This window comes from Thamnophis elegans, chromosome 10 (assembly GCF_009769535.1).
Source record: "Thamnophis elegans isolate rThaEle1 chromosome 10, rThaEle1.pri, whole genome shotgun sequence".
In the NCBI taxonomy this organism is placed as follows: domain Eukaryota; kingdom Metazoa; phylum Chordata; class Lepidosauria; order Squamata; family Colubridae; genus Thamnophis; species Thamnophis elegans.
This window is the reverse complement of record NC_045550.1, coordinates 29,309,018-29,323,141: the sequence shown is the minus strand read 5'-3', so window position 1 is coordinate 29,323,141 and position 14,124 is coordinate 29,309,018. Positions and strand designations below refer to the sequence as shown.

The following is a 14,124-nucleotide window of genomic DNA, read 5'->3' as shown; positions in this document are numbered from 1 at the left end:
GCATTCATCAAAGTAGGCCTGAAGAGCAGCTGTCACTATTTGGGCCTTCGTTACCCAAGTTCCTATGATTAAGGAATTATTATAACAAGCTTCCTCTTCTTATAACCACAAATCATCCTAAAATAAGATTTGGGAATAATCAAGTGACAGATTAAAACATAACATCTGGTTACCAAATACAGTGGTACCTTGGTACTTAACTGCTTTGAAACTCATCGAATTTGGTACTCAACCATTTTGACACAAAAAGTTTGTCTCGGTACTCATTATTTGTTTGACACTCTTCGTACCTCCTGGAACCAATTAATGACGAATACCAAGGTACCACTGTACTTATAGCACTAAGGAAAATATATTATACAGAACATTTTGAATATTCCTCTTATTCATCAATAAATGTTATAAACAACTAAAAATTATCACCTGCTGTATATCAAGGCTGGTAATATCCATATGTACAATGCAGGCTTCCATATTTGCCATTAAGTTCTTATCTTGGAAATGAAGTAGCAAATCCTTCATAATCTGAGCTGTGATTCCAACCAATTTATCACTTAAAATGTATGGCTCAAGACATTCTAAAAACACTCCCTTTGCTACCGAATTTTCACTCATCTTGTCATACATTTGACCGAATAATATATCTCTGTGGAGCAAAAGACATGGCAAGTATTTGACAGAGATTATTCTGAAAGTTTATAGTTCATCTAAGATGGATACTTTTTAGCAATATATCTGTTTTAATCATCTGCTATTTTATACAAAAACAATTTCTAAACAAAGCACTATTATTCAAATTATACAGGCAGAACATACACATACATATACTTATGTTTATCTTAAAGCTAGCTATAGAACAATTATCCATTAAGATTATGCAAGGCCAGTAACAAGATGCTTTTCAAGCATCACATCTTCTTGAAGACTGCCCTTCCCACTCTTATCACTCTCCCTCCCTCCTTGGTTCTCTGAAAATACACAGATGATTCAGAGGAATATTGCCTGAAGCACTTCTCCAAGTGCTATGGCACAAGTAGATCAGATCTCACTCTTATTAAAACAACCTAGAAGACTAGGTTTTCCAGGGAAAAATTGCCATAATTCATGAGGCCTGCTTTTACTTACATTCGTTGAAGCAGAAGACAATAGTCAACAATGACAGGGACCATAGTCCTGCAGAAAAGGAACATGGAAAATCTAATTATTTGTATACACCAAGGGCCTCTCCTTAGTAGACCAAAAGGTTCTTAATGAGAGAGATGGACTCTTAGATAGTCAAGTCCTATACCCAAATCTTAGATTGTGCTTAATAAGAAAGTATCAACCAGTGCAGATCTTGTGGTATTTTACAATGTAGATGCTGTATTTTGCACCAAAAGCACTTATGAATACTTTTCAAGAACACATTACAGGCTAATTTTTTCGTTTACTGTATTGTTTGAATACCACCAATAATTGCCAAAGAGCAAAATGATAGTAAACTACTTAAGGCTGATGGCCTGACTGGCCTGAAAACAAGGCTTCTTGGTATGTGTTATCTCGTTATACACCATTAAAACATCCTTGTAAAATGATATGGGTATTTCACATTTTGTCATGTCTAAGGCAAGTTGTAGTCATCTCACTTTTTATCTTTTCCCCTCAAATTACAGTCAATGTTATGTATATAATGTTTCTTTGAAAGACTGCAGGATTCTCTGCTAATTTTGTGGCATTAGATTAAGAAGATATACATCATAGTAGTTTTATTCTTGTCCATTATCTAAACAACGTATTTTCCTTCTAGTTCCTTAAGCAATTACATCTGTTCTTACCATCCTTTTATTTTTTCTGTTTATTTACATCTTCCTATATAACTATATATACTTGTGAAGTCTCTTCGATATGAATTTTCCATTTATATGACAAATTTGAAATGGACCAAAATATGTGATAATGTTAGTGCCTAGGACCACAATTTCTTTTTCCTCTTGAAGATAAAAAGTTATTGCTTCTGCTTCTTCTTTTTAATACCCCACTTTGGTAGTAAGTCTAAAGTAGCATACCTGGAAATGTTGCTCCATAACTGGATTTTACCCTGCTCGGGACATTTCTTCATGGTTCGATCAGCACAATGAATAAGTATTTCAACCATCTATAAACACAAAAGATTATAGCATGTCTATAGGGGTGAAATTCAGCAGGTTCTGACAGGCTTTGGAGAACCGGTAGAGGAAATTTTGAGTAGTTCAGAGAACCAGCAAATATCACCTCTGGCTGGCCCCCGAGTGGGGTTGGAATGGAGATTTTCCAATATTCTTCCCCTGCCATGCCCACAGAACCGGTAGTAAAAAAAAAAAAGAATTTCACCACTGGTCTATAGTCCTAATATAATTGAGACAAGTCTGATTAAAATAAGAACTACAAAAGCATTGGTACAATACTTTTTTTGAGCAATAAGCACCTGTATATTCTATGAGGAAGTTTGCTTCAGGCATATTTTGAAATTATTTCCCAAGGGCTCATTAAAGTGGACTTGAAGGCAAGGAAAGGAAAAGCGGGGTTCACCTTCTTCAGGCTCAGGTACTGATACCCAAGAGAAGTAGAATGCTCCCCTCCCCATCATTCTAATAAAGTGACCAAAGGGTTGTGGAACAATTTTCTGAGTGCAGAAGGAGGTCTGGTTGGGATTCCATTCCTACATCCCAGGTCTGCTACTGCAACCTTTCTCTCTTTCTACCCCAGATGATTTAGTTAAGAAATTTTGTTCTTGCAGATCCTAAAGGGGGGGGGGGGTCAAAAACACCTTAATAGTAACGATTATTTCCCCTTTGCATAGAGGCTCAAAGGAGCAAAGCAGCTTCACTTGTTCTCCTGGGAATATAGCAGGAAACATGAGTACTGAGGAGTCCAGTCCTATGCTTGCAACAAGGACTGGATTCCCTACACTTTGTCCTATTTTTAAGGCATAAGACAATTGCATGTAGTAGTTCATACAGAGCAAAATCAAAGAGCAAATTGCATCTGCCAAAAGCAAATTTTATATTGACTTGGAATTTTTCTTCCTCGTTTTAGAAAAAACAATTTGAAATCATTTATAATTTCTGTGGAGTTTGAGAGAAATTGTCCCAATCTACTTTCCAGTAATAGAAATTTGAGCAGAAGGTGAGCACATTCAATCATAAAATCATAAATAAAGGAAACTGCTTTATGGTATTGTATTCAGATGCTTCTACAGAAAAAAAAATATCTTTATTTCAGTTTTTAATTCTGCAATAATACTGACGTGGTAAAACTTTTACACTTACTGGTAATCCAATATTAACTTCTAAGTGGCTGCATACAGGATTCCTGTAACAACTATACACTAACATTACCTCAAAGTAAGATAATCCTGAATTTAAGATAATTTTTCACAGATAAAAGGAAGATTAGATCAAAACAGTAAAAAATAACCCCACTCCTCACATTTCTCCTTTATAATACTATTAAAGTAAAACAATCCTCTCATTTGAAAAGTAAATTATTTGGACATGGAAAACTCTTCTTTTCTAGTTCAGAGAACTAGACACCAAGTTCAGAAAGGAGAAATACAGGATTAAACATTATTGAAGCTTTATTGCCTCAGTTTTATCCTCTTCTTACTGTTTTAAAATGTAGAAAATTAATAACCATTTATAATGTGAGTAGATTGACCTAAAATTATATTAAAATATACCTTAAATATCATGTATAAAGATATAGGTATACAAACAAGGATCAGTTATATGAAACTGCGTGGCTAAAAATCAACCTTTTCACAACGAAACCCACACATATCTATTTCTGAGAGGAAATAAAATATACAAAAGGAATTATAATTCAAAGCTGAACACAACTTTAGATTAAACAAAAGAAAACTCACTCTGTCTGCAACAACAGCCTTCCGTTTTTGTTCATCCCCAGATAAGCCTGTTTCAAAAAACAAAAGTCTTTAATTTTCAGGTACAAACTCAGGATACAAACAGAAGCAATTTTCTTATTATCACACATAAAGTTTTAAGAGTAATAACAAATGTTTAATGTTTCATAATTTACACAAACTATCCAGGTATAATTGAATTGCTATGGTAGAAGTGAATTCATATGCTATTCTTATGTTTAATGTTTTCAGTCTTACAACCATACTGAACTCAGAAGGTGGAATTTTTAATATTATGATAAATGATCAAAGACAGTATAACGTCTATTTCAGTGGTGGGTTGCAAGCGGTACGCCCCGGTACGGACGTACCGGAGCCTGCCTGGAGCACCAGATACAACTCCGGTACAGTGGTCTGGAGGGCCCACCCGCCCGCCCAAGCTCCTTACTGGTCTTTTAAGTCTTTCTGCGCTTCTGCGCACATGCACGACACATACAGCCCCTGCGTGACGCTCCGCTGAACAACTGGAGCATCGCGGAGGCGCTAAGACGCATGCACGAGCTATGCATGTCTGCATTTGTGCTGTGCGCGTCCATGTGGACGCCGCCGGGTTTGTTCCAATCATACTGGTTGGAATGGGATCCGGAACCCACCACTGGTCTATTTATATTATCCAGGCTCAATTGAGAAGCAGTGGCATCCAACATGAACTTCTCAGTTTTTACAGCTTTCACATACTGCAATATAGCAACCATTTCGATCACCTCTAGCTATTCACATACTGTAACTTACTGTATGTCCTTACAAAAGTGATATGCAAAAGCCTTGATTGTCCAAAGCTTAATGACACCCATGTTATTGGGAGGATTGTGACTTCGTAGGCAAGATGAGTAAATGGTACAGTACATGAAGTAACAAATGACAAGAAGAAATGATGGCAACCAAAACAGGAATAAAATGCTGTTACCTGAGGTAAATACACTTACCCACAACAGCTTTGGCTTTCCCTTCATGAAAGGACCATGACAAAGCCAATGCTTCATTAAGACATTCTTGTTTCAGAAGGTGATCGATCCTCTAAGATAAAAAGTAAAAAAATTACATCAGAAATATAGATAAATAATATTTAGTGAAACATGGATACTATAAACTTAACGCAAACTTGCAGTGATCCTGTTTTTGTCTTCAGCATGCTAAAGGTTTGTTCTGAAGAAAAGTGTTTTCTTTAAGATTCAAATAAAAACCATCTAGCTAATTCTGTTTTAAAAACAATTAGTAATCTGGATAGATTTAAATGATAAAATCACATTTTTGTTTTGCTGTTTGTCGGTATTGATTCAAATTAATCAGTTTTAACAATCATTATTTGATTATATCCCTCATCTAAGGATGGATTATTCTAAAAAATGTCCTCTTTTCTCAGTCAGACTGAAATTTAAACAGTGTTTAAGAATCATTTTAAACTAAAAGTAATACAACCTAAAATCCAGATGTTCAATGCTGCCGCTAAAATAATTATATATGTATTATTTTTCAATCTGAAATAAAATTTACAAGACAAATTCCAAGTGGAATTAAATTGACAGGTTATCATTGGCAGATAATGCCTGGCTGGGTAATGCTGGGAGTTGAAATTCACCTCTTAAAATTGCCAATTTTGAGTAATATTAGTTTTAAAATGTTATATTAATAAAAATGATATACTGAAGTCAGAATACTGATATGTTTTTCAACAATCTATACATTTAATCTGAAAATGTTTCTCACAGACACCTCTATTTATGAAGCCATGAAAAAAGTAACTTGTTCCTTCTCTCTTCACTTACCTCCCTCCAGGTCCTCAGCGTTAAAACATGAACAGACTGAAAGCAGATGAGGGGAAAACAGGTGAGTAATAGATATTAATTGAAGAGTATATTAGCAATAATTATGGCATTTTAAGTAGAAGAATTATGAATCAACTTTTCACACGTATGCTAAATAGCATTCTTTGATTTTGGCAGGGTAATCACTGAAGTTGAAATCAATGTATCTCAAAGGTGTCCATGTCAAAGAAGACTATGCTGAACTATTTTTCAGTTGTTGTCAAAAACATTTTTGCTGACAATAGCAATAGCCCAAAGTCCCATAATTATATATTCTTCTTTCCCTTTCCTTCTCTAGAGCAATTGTAATAAAAAGTTCAAATGCCATCATTATTAATTTTGCTTAATTCAAGTCTGCTGTGTTGCCTGAACTGAACACATCTATGTATAAATGTTTACATCATGTTATAAAAATGTATTTGAATTAAATCATCTGATTAAAGGACGGGTGATTTAATCAGCTAACAGATCTGATAAATAATAAGAGTAATGACAAAGGAGAATAAGGTTGACTCAGCCTTCCATCCTATGCTGACTCTATAAACCACTTAGGGAGAGATGTAAAAACATTGTGAAGTGGTATAAGTCTAAGTTCTATTGCTAAGTGCTATTAACCTGGACAAACTTACCTTTGTACCCAAATAAAAAATCTGACCACCACAGTTGCTGATTGACTGGTAGCAAGCCTTCTCACCCACCAGTGCCTAAAAAACACAGAACATTTTTATTTAATGCAGGAGAATATAGTTTACCTTTTTAATGGATAAATGCCAGGTATAATAAATACCCAATCATTTAAAATATAAATGAAGCAGGACAAGTAAAATATTTTAGTAGTTTATCCCCATTATCTTTGAATTTGCCACTTATATAGTTCATAAAATCATAAGAACTTTAACTGTTTAACATTAATTCACACTATACACTAGCAAATTGCTACTATACTGTACTGAATTATGCCATAAACAAGACAAGGGTCTAGGTCAGTGGTTCTCAACCTGTGGGTCGAGACCCCTTTGGGGGTCGAATGACCATTTCAGAGGGGTCACCCAAGACCATCAGAAAACATATTTTTGAAAAAATATGGAAAACATAAAATAATTTTATGGTTGGGGGTCACAACATGAGGAACTGTATTAAAGGGTCACGGCATTAGGCAGGTTGAGACCCACTGGTCTAGGTTATTTGAGGGCCTGCCTCTCTCTGATCATATCTACTCATCTCATCAGTTCTGGCAGGAGATGTGCGCTCTGGATCCTATCTATTGTAGAACAACATCTGGCGCAGCCCAGGAAGAGGCCCTTTTCTGTTGTGACACCTACCTTTTGGAACATGATTCCACAGACATTAGATTTGCTCTAACTTTAAAGGCCCTTTAAACAGTTTCAAAAGTCTATACTTGAACAGAAAAGTGGGCGGGGGGACCCTTGTTATCAAGAGTGGGATTTAGTCAGTTCGAATTGGTTCAGGCAAACCAGATGCTAATTTTGCATCTGGTTCCCTGTACCGGTTGTTGCAAGGACAGGCTGGCCCGATCACCAAGCCCCTCCCCTCCACATGACCCATTCATCATACCAGGTAAGTACAGGGCCCACATGGAAGCTCTAGGAAGGCAAAAAACAGGCCTACTGGAAGTTCTGGAAGTCCAGAAACGGGCCTGTTTCTAGCTTCCAGAGGGCCTATGAAGCCCGGGGGAGCCGTTTTCACCCTCCTGGAGGATCGAGGAGCATGGGGAGGGTGAAAAAGCCCTCCCCGTGCTGTGAGGATGCCATGCCAGCGACGCTCCCATTGGCCACACCTACCCAGCAACTGGGCAGAGAACCAGTTGCTAAATTTTTTCAATCCCACCCCTGCTTGTTATCCTCTTTTAACATGTAGCAGCTATAAACTGCCTATGTCTTGATCCACTGAAAAACAAAGCTGTATTTCAGAAATATAAAGTGGAGTTTGATTTCTTTGGTCAGGTTGTACGTGTCATATTCTTGCAACTTTATAATTCCAATAAATATTACAACTACGTTAACATCTGAAAATCACTTACAGACTGGATGTTCCCAGCAGCATAGAGAATTTTATGTCAGTGCAAGCAACAAGGCTCAATAAAACTGGGTTAATCTTTAAGATGAAGGGCTTTCAAAACATATGCTTGTCATAATGGGTACAATGGCTATATGTCAGCAATACATTGTAAAATATATAAATGTGTTTTTACCATGTTATTTTACCATGTAAAATTGTATTAAAACCATTTCCTATAAAATGCTTGGAAAAAGTAATGCCTTTCTTATTACAACCAGTAATAAGAGTGTACTATATGCTAGAAACAGCAGCCTTGATATATATAAAGTAAAAAGAAAGAAAATTGTACCTGTAACATTTCAAGACACTTCAAATTTTAGAAAAGAATACTACAAAAACAAAACAGAATAGAATACTACGGAAACAAAATAGAGCCATACCAGTGCTTGGCTAACATTGCCTCCTGTTGCCAACGATTTGAAATGGCTGCTATTGTATACTAGCTGAACTTCTGATATCTCTACGGTCTCAAGTTCCTCCTGTGTATGACGATCTATCACATGTAATTTTTCCACACTGTCTAGAAGCACAATCGTATGGGAGTTTATCCACTAGAGGAAAGCAGAAAACAATAAATTGGTATCAAAACAGTGATGTAATATATTTAAAAAAGAGTTTCCAGAGAAAGAGCTTACAGTAATGTCACAACAAATGATTCAGAAAAGGTGCATCATGAGAAGTACAGAAGTAAGACCTTGCCTCCAACACTTGTAGAATTCTAAGCATTACATGTTAGTGGGGGGGAAGGGTTCAGACAAACTGGAAGGGATGTAAAGAATGACAATGAAGATGATCAGGGAACTGGAAGTTAATTCCTATGAGAGAAACTGAGGAAGAAGTATGACTTATCAGCCACCTCAAATTAAGATCAACTCATAAAGCATTTCATTCTTGAAAGCATTAAGGTTTACACTCAGTTTTGTGACTTAAGGTGTCATAAGAGTATTGCATTAATATAGGCTCCGAATATTCTTAACAGTTGACATAGCAATCTTGCTTAATATTCTTAACAGCTGACATAGCAGGGGTGGGTTTCAGCCGGTATGCACCGGTACGCATGTACTGCTTCGTGAAACTTAGTGTGCCTTCCTGTACCTGAGCTTCTGGAGGCCCCGTACTGGAACTTTCCCTCCCCTGGCCTGCTGCCCCCCCACTCGCTCCCCCACTCGCCTAGTCACTTCTCGCTTTCTCCCCCCTGCCCGCCCAGTTGCCAATAGCTCCCCCCCTCCTGTCCACACAAGGCTTGCCCTGCCCACCCACTTCCTTTGCCAGAGCGGAGGATTGGGAGAAGCCCACATGACACGTACTCAAAGAGAAGGGAGCAGCACGCGCCACGTGGGCTTGTCCAACAGCTGTAGAAGGAACAGGAGGTGAGGATTCTGCTGTTAGGATAAGCCCATGTGGCATGCGCTCCCTTCTCTTTGACAGCCGCCTGGTTTCCAATGGGGGTGGGGAAGAAATCCATGCATTTTTCCTTTCCTCTCCCCTCCCCTTTGTCAGCCACAGCAGCAGAGAAACAGAGGCTTCTTTTTTGCCAGCCTCCCAGCTGATCCAGTCCCCCTTACACATGTGCCTTGCATTGCGGCAAGCATGGTGTATGTGTGCGTGTGTATGTATGCATGACATGCATGTCTTCCATGGTGTGCCCAACACCTTCAGACACCCACCAGATCACCCACTGAGCAGCAGAGAAATCTGGCTTCAGCAAAAGGGAAAAAAAGCCATTTGAAATTAGCTCTCTCTGACGCTCTGCTAAAAAGGCGGGGAAGCAAGGCCAAGAGATAACAGGACTAACCATATTCGGTTAAGCCCCAAAGCGGTACGAGGTTGAATTGGGTGCTCTGTGGATTGGCTTGTAGGTCACAGAATGCCGTGATCATAGGATTTATTGGGCACCGGTTTTAGTTCATAGAATATAGGAAGGACGGAAGGAAAAAGGAAAGGAAGGAAGAAGGAAGGAAGGAAAGAAGGGAAAGAAAGAAAGAAAAGAAAGAAAGAAAGAAAGAGAAAGAAGGGAAAGAAAGAAAGAAAGAAAAGAAAGAAAGAAAGAGAAAGAGAACTTATGACCACAATTGAGCCCAAAAGTTTGGTTGCTAAGCAAGAGCATTGTTAAGTGAGTTTCACCACATTTTCCAAGTTGGCCACGCACACCCGGTCTCATGACCACTGAGCCACTCCCACAAAACAGGCCACACCTACAGAAGAGGTTCTAAAAAAAATTGAAACCCACTACTGTGACATAGCTACCTTGCTTTTACAGTATGTGTATTTTTACATATTGATGTTGATGTTGATGTTTATTCAATTTGTATGCCGCCCTATTCCCGAGAGACTCAGGGCGGCTAACAACCAGAGGGGAAGGGGGGATACAAACAGGAAAACAAAAGACAGACAAATTAAAACACAGCAACAGTCGCAACAATTCAAGTGGGGCTGGAAATTCATCAGCCCCAGGCCTGCCGGAACAACCAGGTCTTAGTGGCTTTGCGGAAAGCCGGAAGGGTGGTGAGGGTCCGGATCTCAACGGGGAGATCGTTCCAGAGGGCCGGAGCAGCCACAGAGAAGGCCCTCCCCCGGGGAGTTGCCAGTCGACACTGGCTGGCCGATGGAATTCAGAGGAGGCCTAATCTGTGGGATCTGATCGGTCGTAGGGAGGTAATTGGCAGGAGGTGGTCTCTCAAGTACCCAGGTCCAATACCATGCAGGGCTTTAAAAGTAACGACTAGCACCTTGAAGCGTGTCCGGAGCCCAATAGGCAGCCAGTGCAGCTCGCGGAGGATAGGTGTAACGTGGGTGTACCGAGGTGCACCCACAATCGCTCGCGCGACTGCATTCTGGACAAGCTGGTCTCTGAATACTCTTCAAGGGCAGCCCCATGTAGAGTGCATTACAGTAGTCCAGTCTTGAGGTCACAAGGGCGTGAGTGACTATTCGAAGGGCCTCCCGGTCCAGGTAGGGTCACAATTGGTGCACCAGGCGAACCTGGGCAAATGCCCCCCTGGTCACAGCCGACAGATGATGTTCTAAAGTCAGCTGCGGGTCCAGGAGGACTCCCAAATTGCGAACCCTTTCTGGGGGGCGTATAATTTCACCCCCCAGCCTGAGAGATGGAGTACATGGCCAATCTTTGGGAGGGAGCATCAATAGCCACTCAGTCTTGTTGGGATTGAGTGCAAGCTTGTTCATTCCCATCCAGACCCTGACAGCCTCCAGGCACTGAAACATCACTTCAACCGCTTCACTGAGTTGGCACGGGGCGGACAGATACAGCTGTGTATCGTCCGCGTATTGGTGGTATTTTATCCCGTGCCAACGTATGATCTCACCCAGCGGCTGCATGTAGATATTAAATAGGAGGGGGGACAGGACCGAACCCTGTGGCACCCCATACTTGAGGGGCCTGGGGGTCGATCTCTGCCCTCCGACCAACACCGACTGCGACCTGTCCGAGAGGTAAGAGGAGAACCACCGAAGAACGGTGCCTCCCACTCCCACCTCCTGCAACCGCCGCAGAAGGATACCATGGTCAATGGTATCGAAGGCCGCTGAGAGGTCAAGGAGCACTAGGATAGAGGCATGGCTCCTATCCCTGGCTCTCCAGAGATCATCGATCAGTGCGACCAAAGCAGTTTCTGTGCTGTAGCCAGGCCTGAATCCAGACTGAAAGGAATCCAGATAATCGGTTTCATCCAAGGACCGCTGGAGTTGAAAGGCCACCACTTTCTCAACAACCTTCCCAATAAAGGGGAGGTTGGAAACTGGATGGTAGTTACTCAAGATGACTGGATCCAAAGACGGCTTCTTCAGGAGGGGTCTCACCACCGCAGCCTTTAGAAGGAGCGGGAAAGGATCCCTCCCAGAGAGCGGTGTTAACTATCGTCCGGATCCAGCCACGTGTCACCTCCCTGCTGTTCGCGACCAGCCAGGAGGGGCACGGGTCCAGTATACAAGTGGAGGCACTCACCGCTCCCATGGCCTTGTCCACTTCCTCAGGCATGACAAGTTGAAACTCAATCCATAAATTTCGCTCAAGACCTTCCCCTGGTACCTCAGCTGGCTCTGAGCAATTGGAGTCCAGGTCTGTCTGAATCCGAGCGACTTTATCCGCTAGAAACTGAACAAACTCCTCAGCTCTACCTTGTAAAGGGTCATCCGCATCCCTCCCTTTCAAGAGGGAGCGGGTTATTCTAAACAAGGCGGCTGGGCGCGATTCAGCGGACGCAATAAGAGCGGCAAAATGCGCACATTTCGCCACCCGTATTGCCACAAGATAGGCTCTGATGTAGGCTCTCATCAGTGCTCGGTCTGACTCAGAGTTACTGGCCCTCCAGCGGCGCTCTAGACGTCTCTTTTGGCGCTTCATCTCCCGGAGTTCCTCGGTAAACCAAGGAGCCCTCCTGGATCCGCTACCTCGGAGAGGCCATAAAGGCGCAATCCAGTTTAGAGCCCCTGCCCGCCGCTGAATTCCAAGCAGCAATCAAGGTCTCCACTGGACTGTGGACGAGAGCATCAGGTATTACACCAAGCGCCGTCTGAAATCCCCACAGGGTCCATCAGGTGCCTGGGGTGGAACCACCTAATCGGTTCATATTCATATTTCTTTCTAGACTTTGTACAAAATATATTTTTTTCTTTCTATTACTATAAAGAACATAAGAAATTGTTATTTTGCTGCCAAGTAGACTTTGGAAACACAGGAAAAATGGTGTAAAAATGTATCCAAAATTGCATTTATTATTAAATAATTATTCAGGAAACAAATAAAAGTCCTTTGTCTGATTTTTACAGACATCTCAAGTTGCTTTAATTTGAGATATGCTGTACAGCCTTCTTTGAAACTAGAAAATACTGGTATTTTCTAATTAAGTATAAAATTTGAATACTTACTGTAAAATTGATTAAATCATAATGCAAGTGTAGCTGCTTCTGCTTTGTAACATGTATTGCTCCAGATTCATCTCTTTTTACCTAATGGAGAAGTTTATCCCATTATTCTTTGATATCTCCCTTGCAAATAAAGATTCTTTAGTATTACGTTTGTAACTTACTAATCTTTGCAAGCAATACTTACAAGTTACAATATATTTGAAGATATTTATACTGTACTTAGTATATTTACATAATGGAAAAAAAGACAAATATAAATTGTAGTGCAAACTCTGAATCATCTAGAAAACAATTGTTCTAGGCATTTTGGCATGAATATCACTACGGACCAATCTTATGGTTTGCAATAACCTTTGTTAATAATAGGATCATTCTAATTTGCAACAAAACTATCACATATGAACATTCATTTAAAAATACAGCCATTTCCAACTCAGGAGCCAAGTGCAATAAAATATTTTCATTAATTTTAAGGCACAGCTCTTCAAACTTGACAACTTGAAGACTTGTGGACTTCAACTCTGTTAGGTAAGCTCCCCGTTGGAGAGCAAGTACATTCAGCGAAGCGTTGTGAGAGTTGTGTTGGAGAACACACAAACCAGCATACAGAGACACTGCAGTTTAAATAGGATTTTACTTTCGTGGAAATAGAGGTATCAGAGTCCATCAAACAGTCCAAGTCATACACGGATAAGACAGTCAGTCATCAACGTCTTTCAGTTAAGGGATAATCCAAATAACATAGTCCAGTATCATATAATCAGTTCGGTACACAAAGTTTGCTAACAGTTGCAAAACGTACAATAGCTTACGGCACTCATATCAGTTCAGCCCAGCATCTAACGAACAGAGAGCTAACAGTCATTCTGGCTCCCTCTTATGGCCGATTGAGGAAAACAGCAACCAATCACATTTTACAGTATAATTTAAAGAAACAGTTACAGCATTGCTATATGATTTATATATAGCCAACCTAACCGTTAGATCATATTCCTAACAAACTCCCAGAATTCTAACCCTAACCCTAACCCAAGTTTGAAGACCTCTGTTTAAGGGAAGAAATTTACAAAAGCCAATTTCAAACTTTAGGAATAGTCTGAGCCTTACCAGAAGGAAATGGACCACATCTCCTCGACAGAAAGCAAGCACTGGATTCACAGAAGTTTGAGCAGCAACAAAATACCAGGCAAGCAGTGGAACACTAGATGGTTCCATCTTAAAAAAAAGGCAGGAGGAGAGGAGATATTATATTGTTACCACCACAGAAGAAATAAAAAAAATGCCACATGGATAAAATGTAAGATCTTCTTGAGAGTAAAATGGAAGAGTAAAGTATATAATATCTTAGATTTTAACTTTTATAGAGATATGCTTAGTTAGCAATTTAAAACATTATTAGCTCAAACACATCAG

The 14,124-nt window shown here is 40.1% G+C and overlaps 1 protein-coding gene across 1 annotated transcript in view; it reads right to left on the bottom strand.

Moving 5' to 3' along the window:
• The window catches only part of VPS8 (VPS8 subunit of CORVET complex), a 98,202-nt gene that overhangs the window by 66,688 nt on the left and 17,390 nt on the right, over positions 1–14,124 (bottom strand). Inside the window, 10 exon segments of the mRNA XM_032225506.1 lie at positions 424–646; positions 1,126–1,173; positions 2,046–2,134; positions 3,884–3,930; positions 4,867–4,957; positions 5,707–5,742; positions 6,375–6,449; positions 8,205–8,375; positions 12,712–12,792; positions 13,819–13,926. Coding sequence (XP_032081397.1) covers positions 424–646; positions 1,126–1,173; positions 2,046–2,134; positions 3,884–3,930; positions 4,867–4,957; positions 5,707–5,742; positions 6,375–6,449; positions 8,205–8,375; positions 12,712–12,792; positions 13,819–13,926 — 969 coding nt within the window.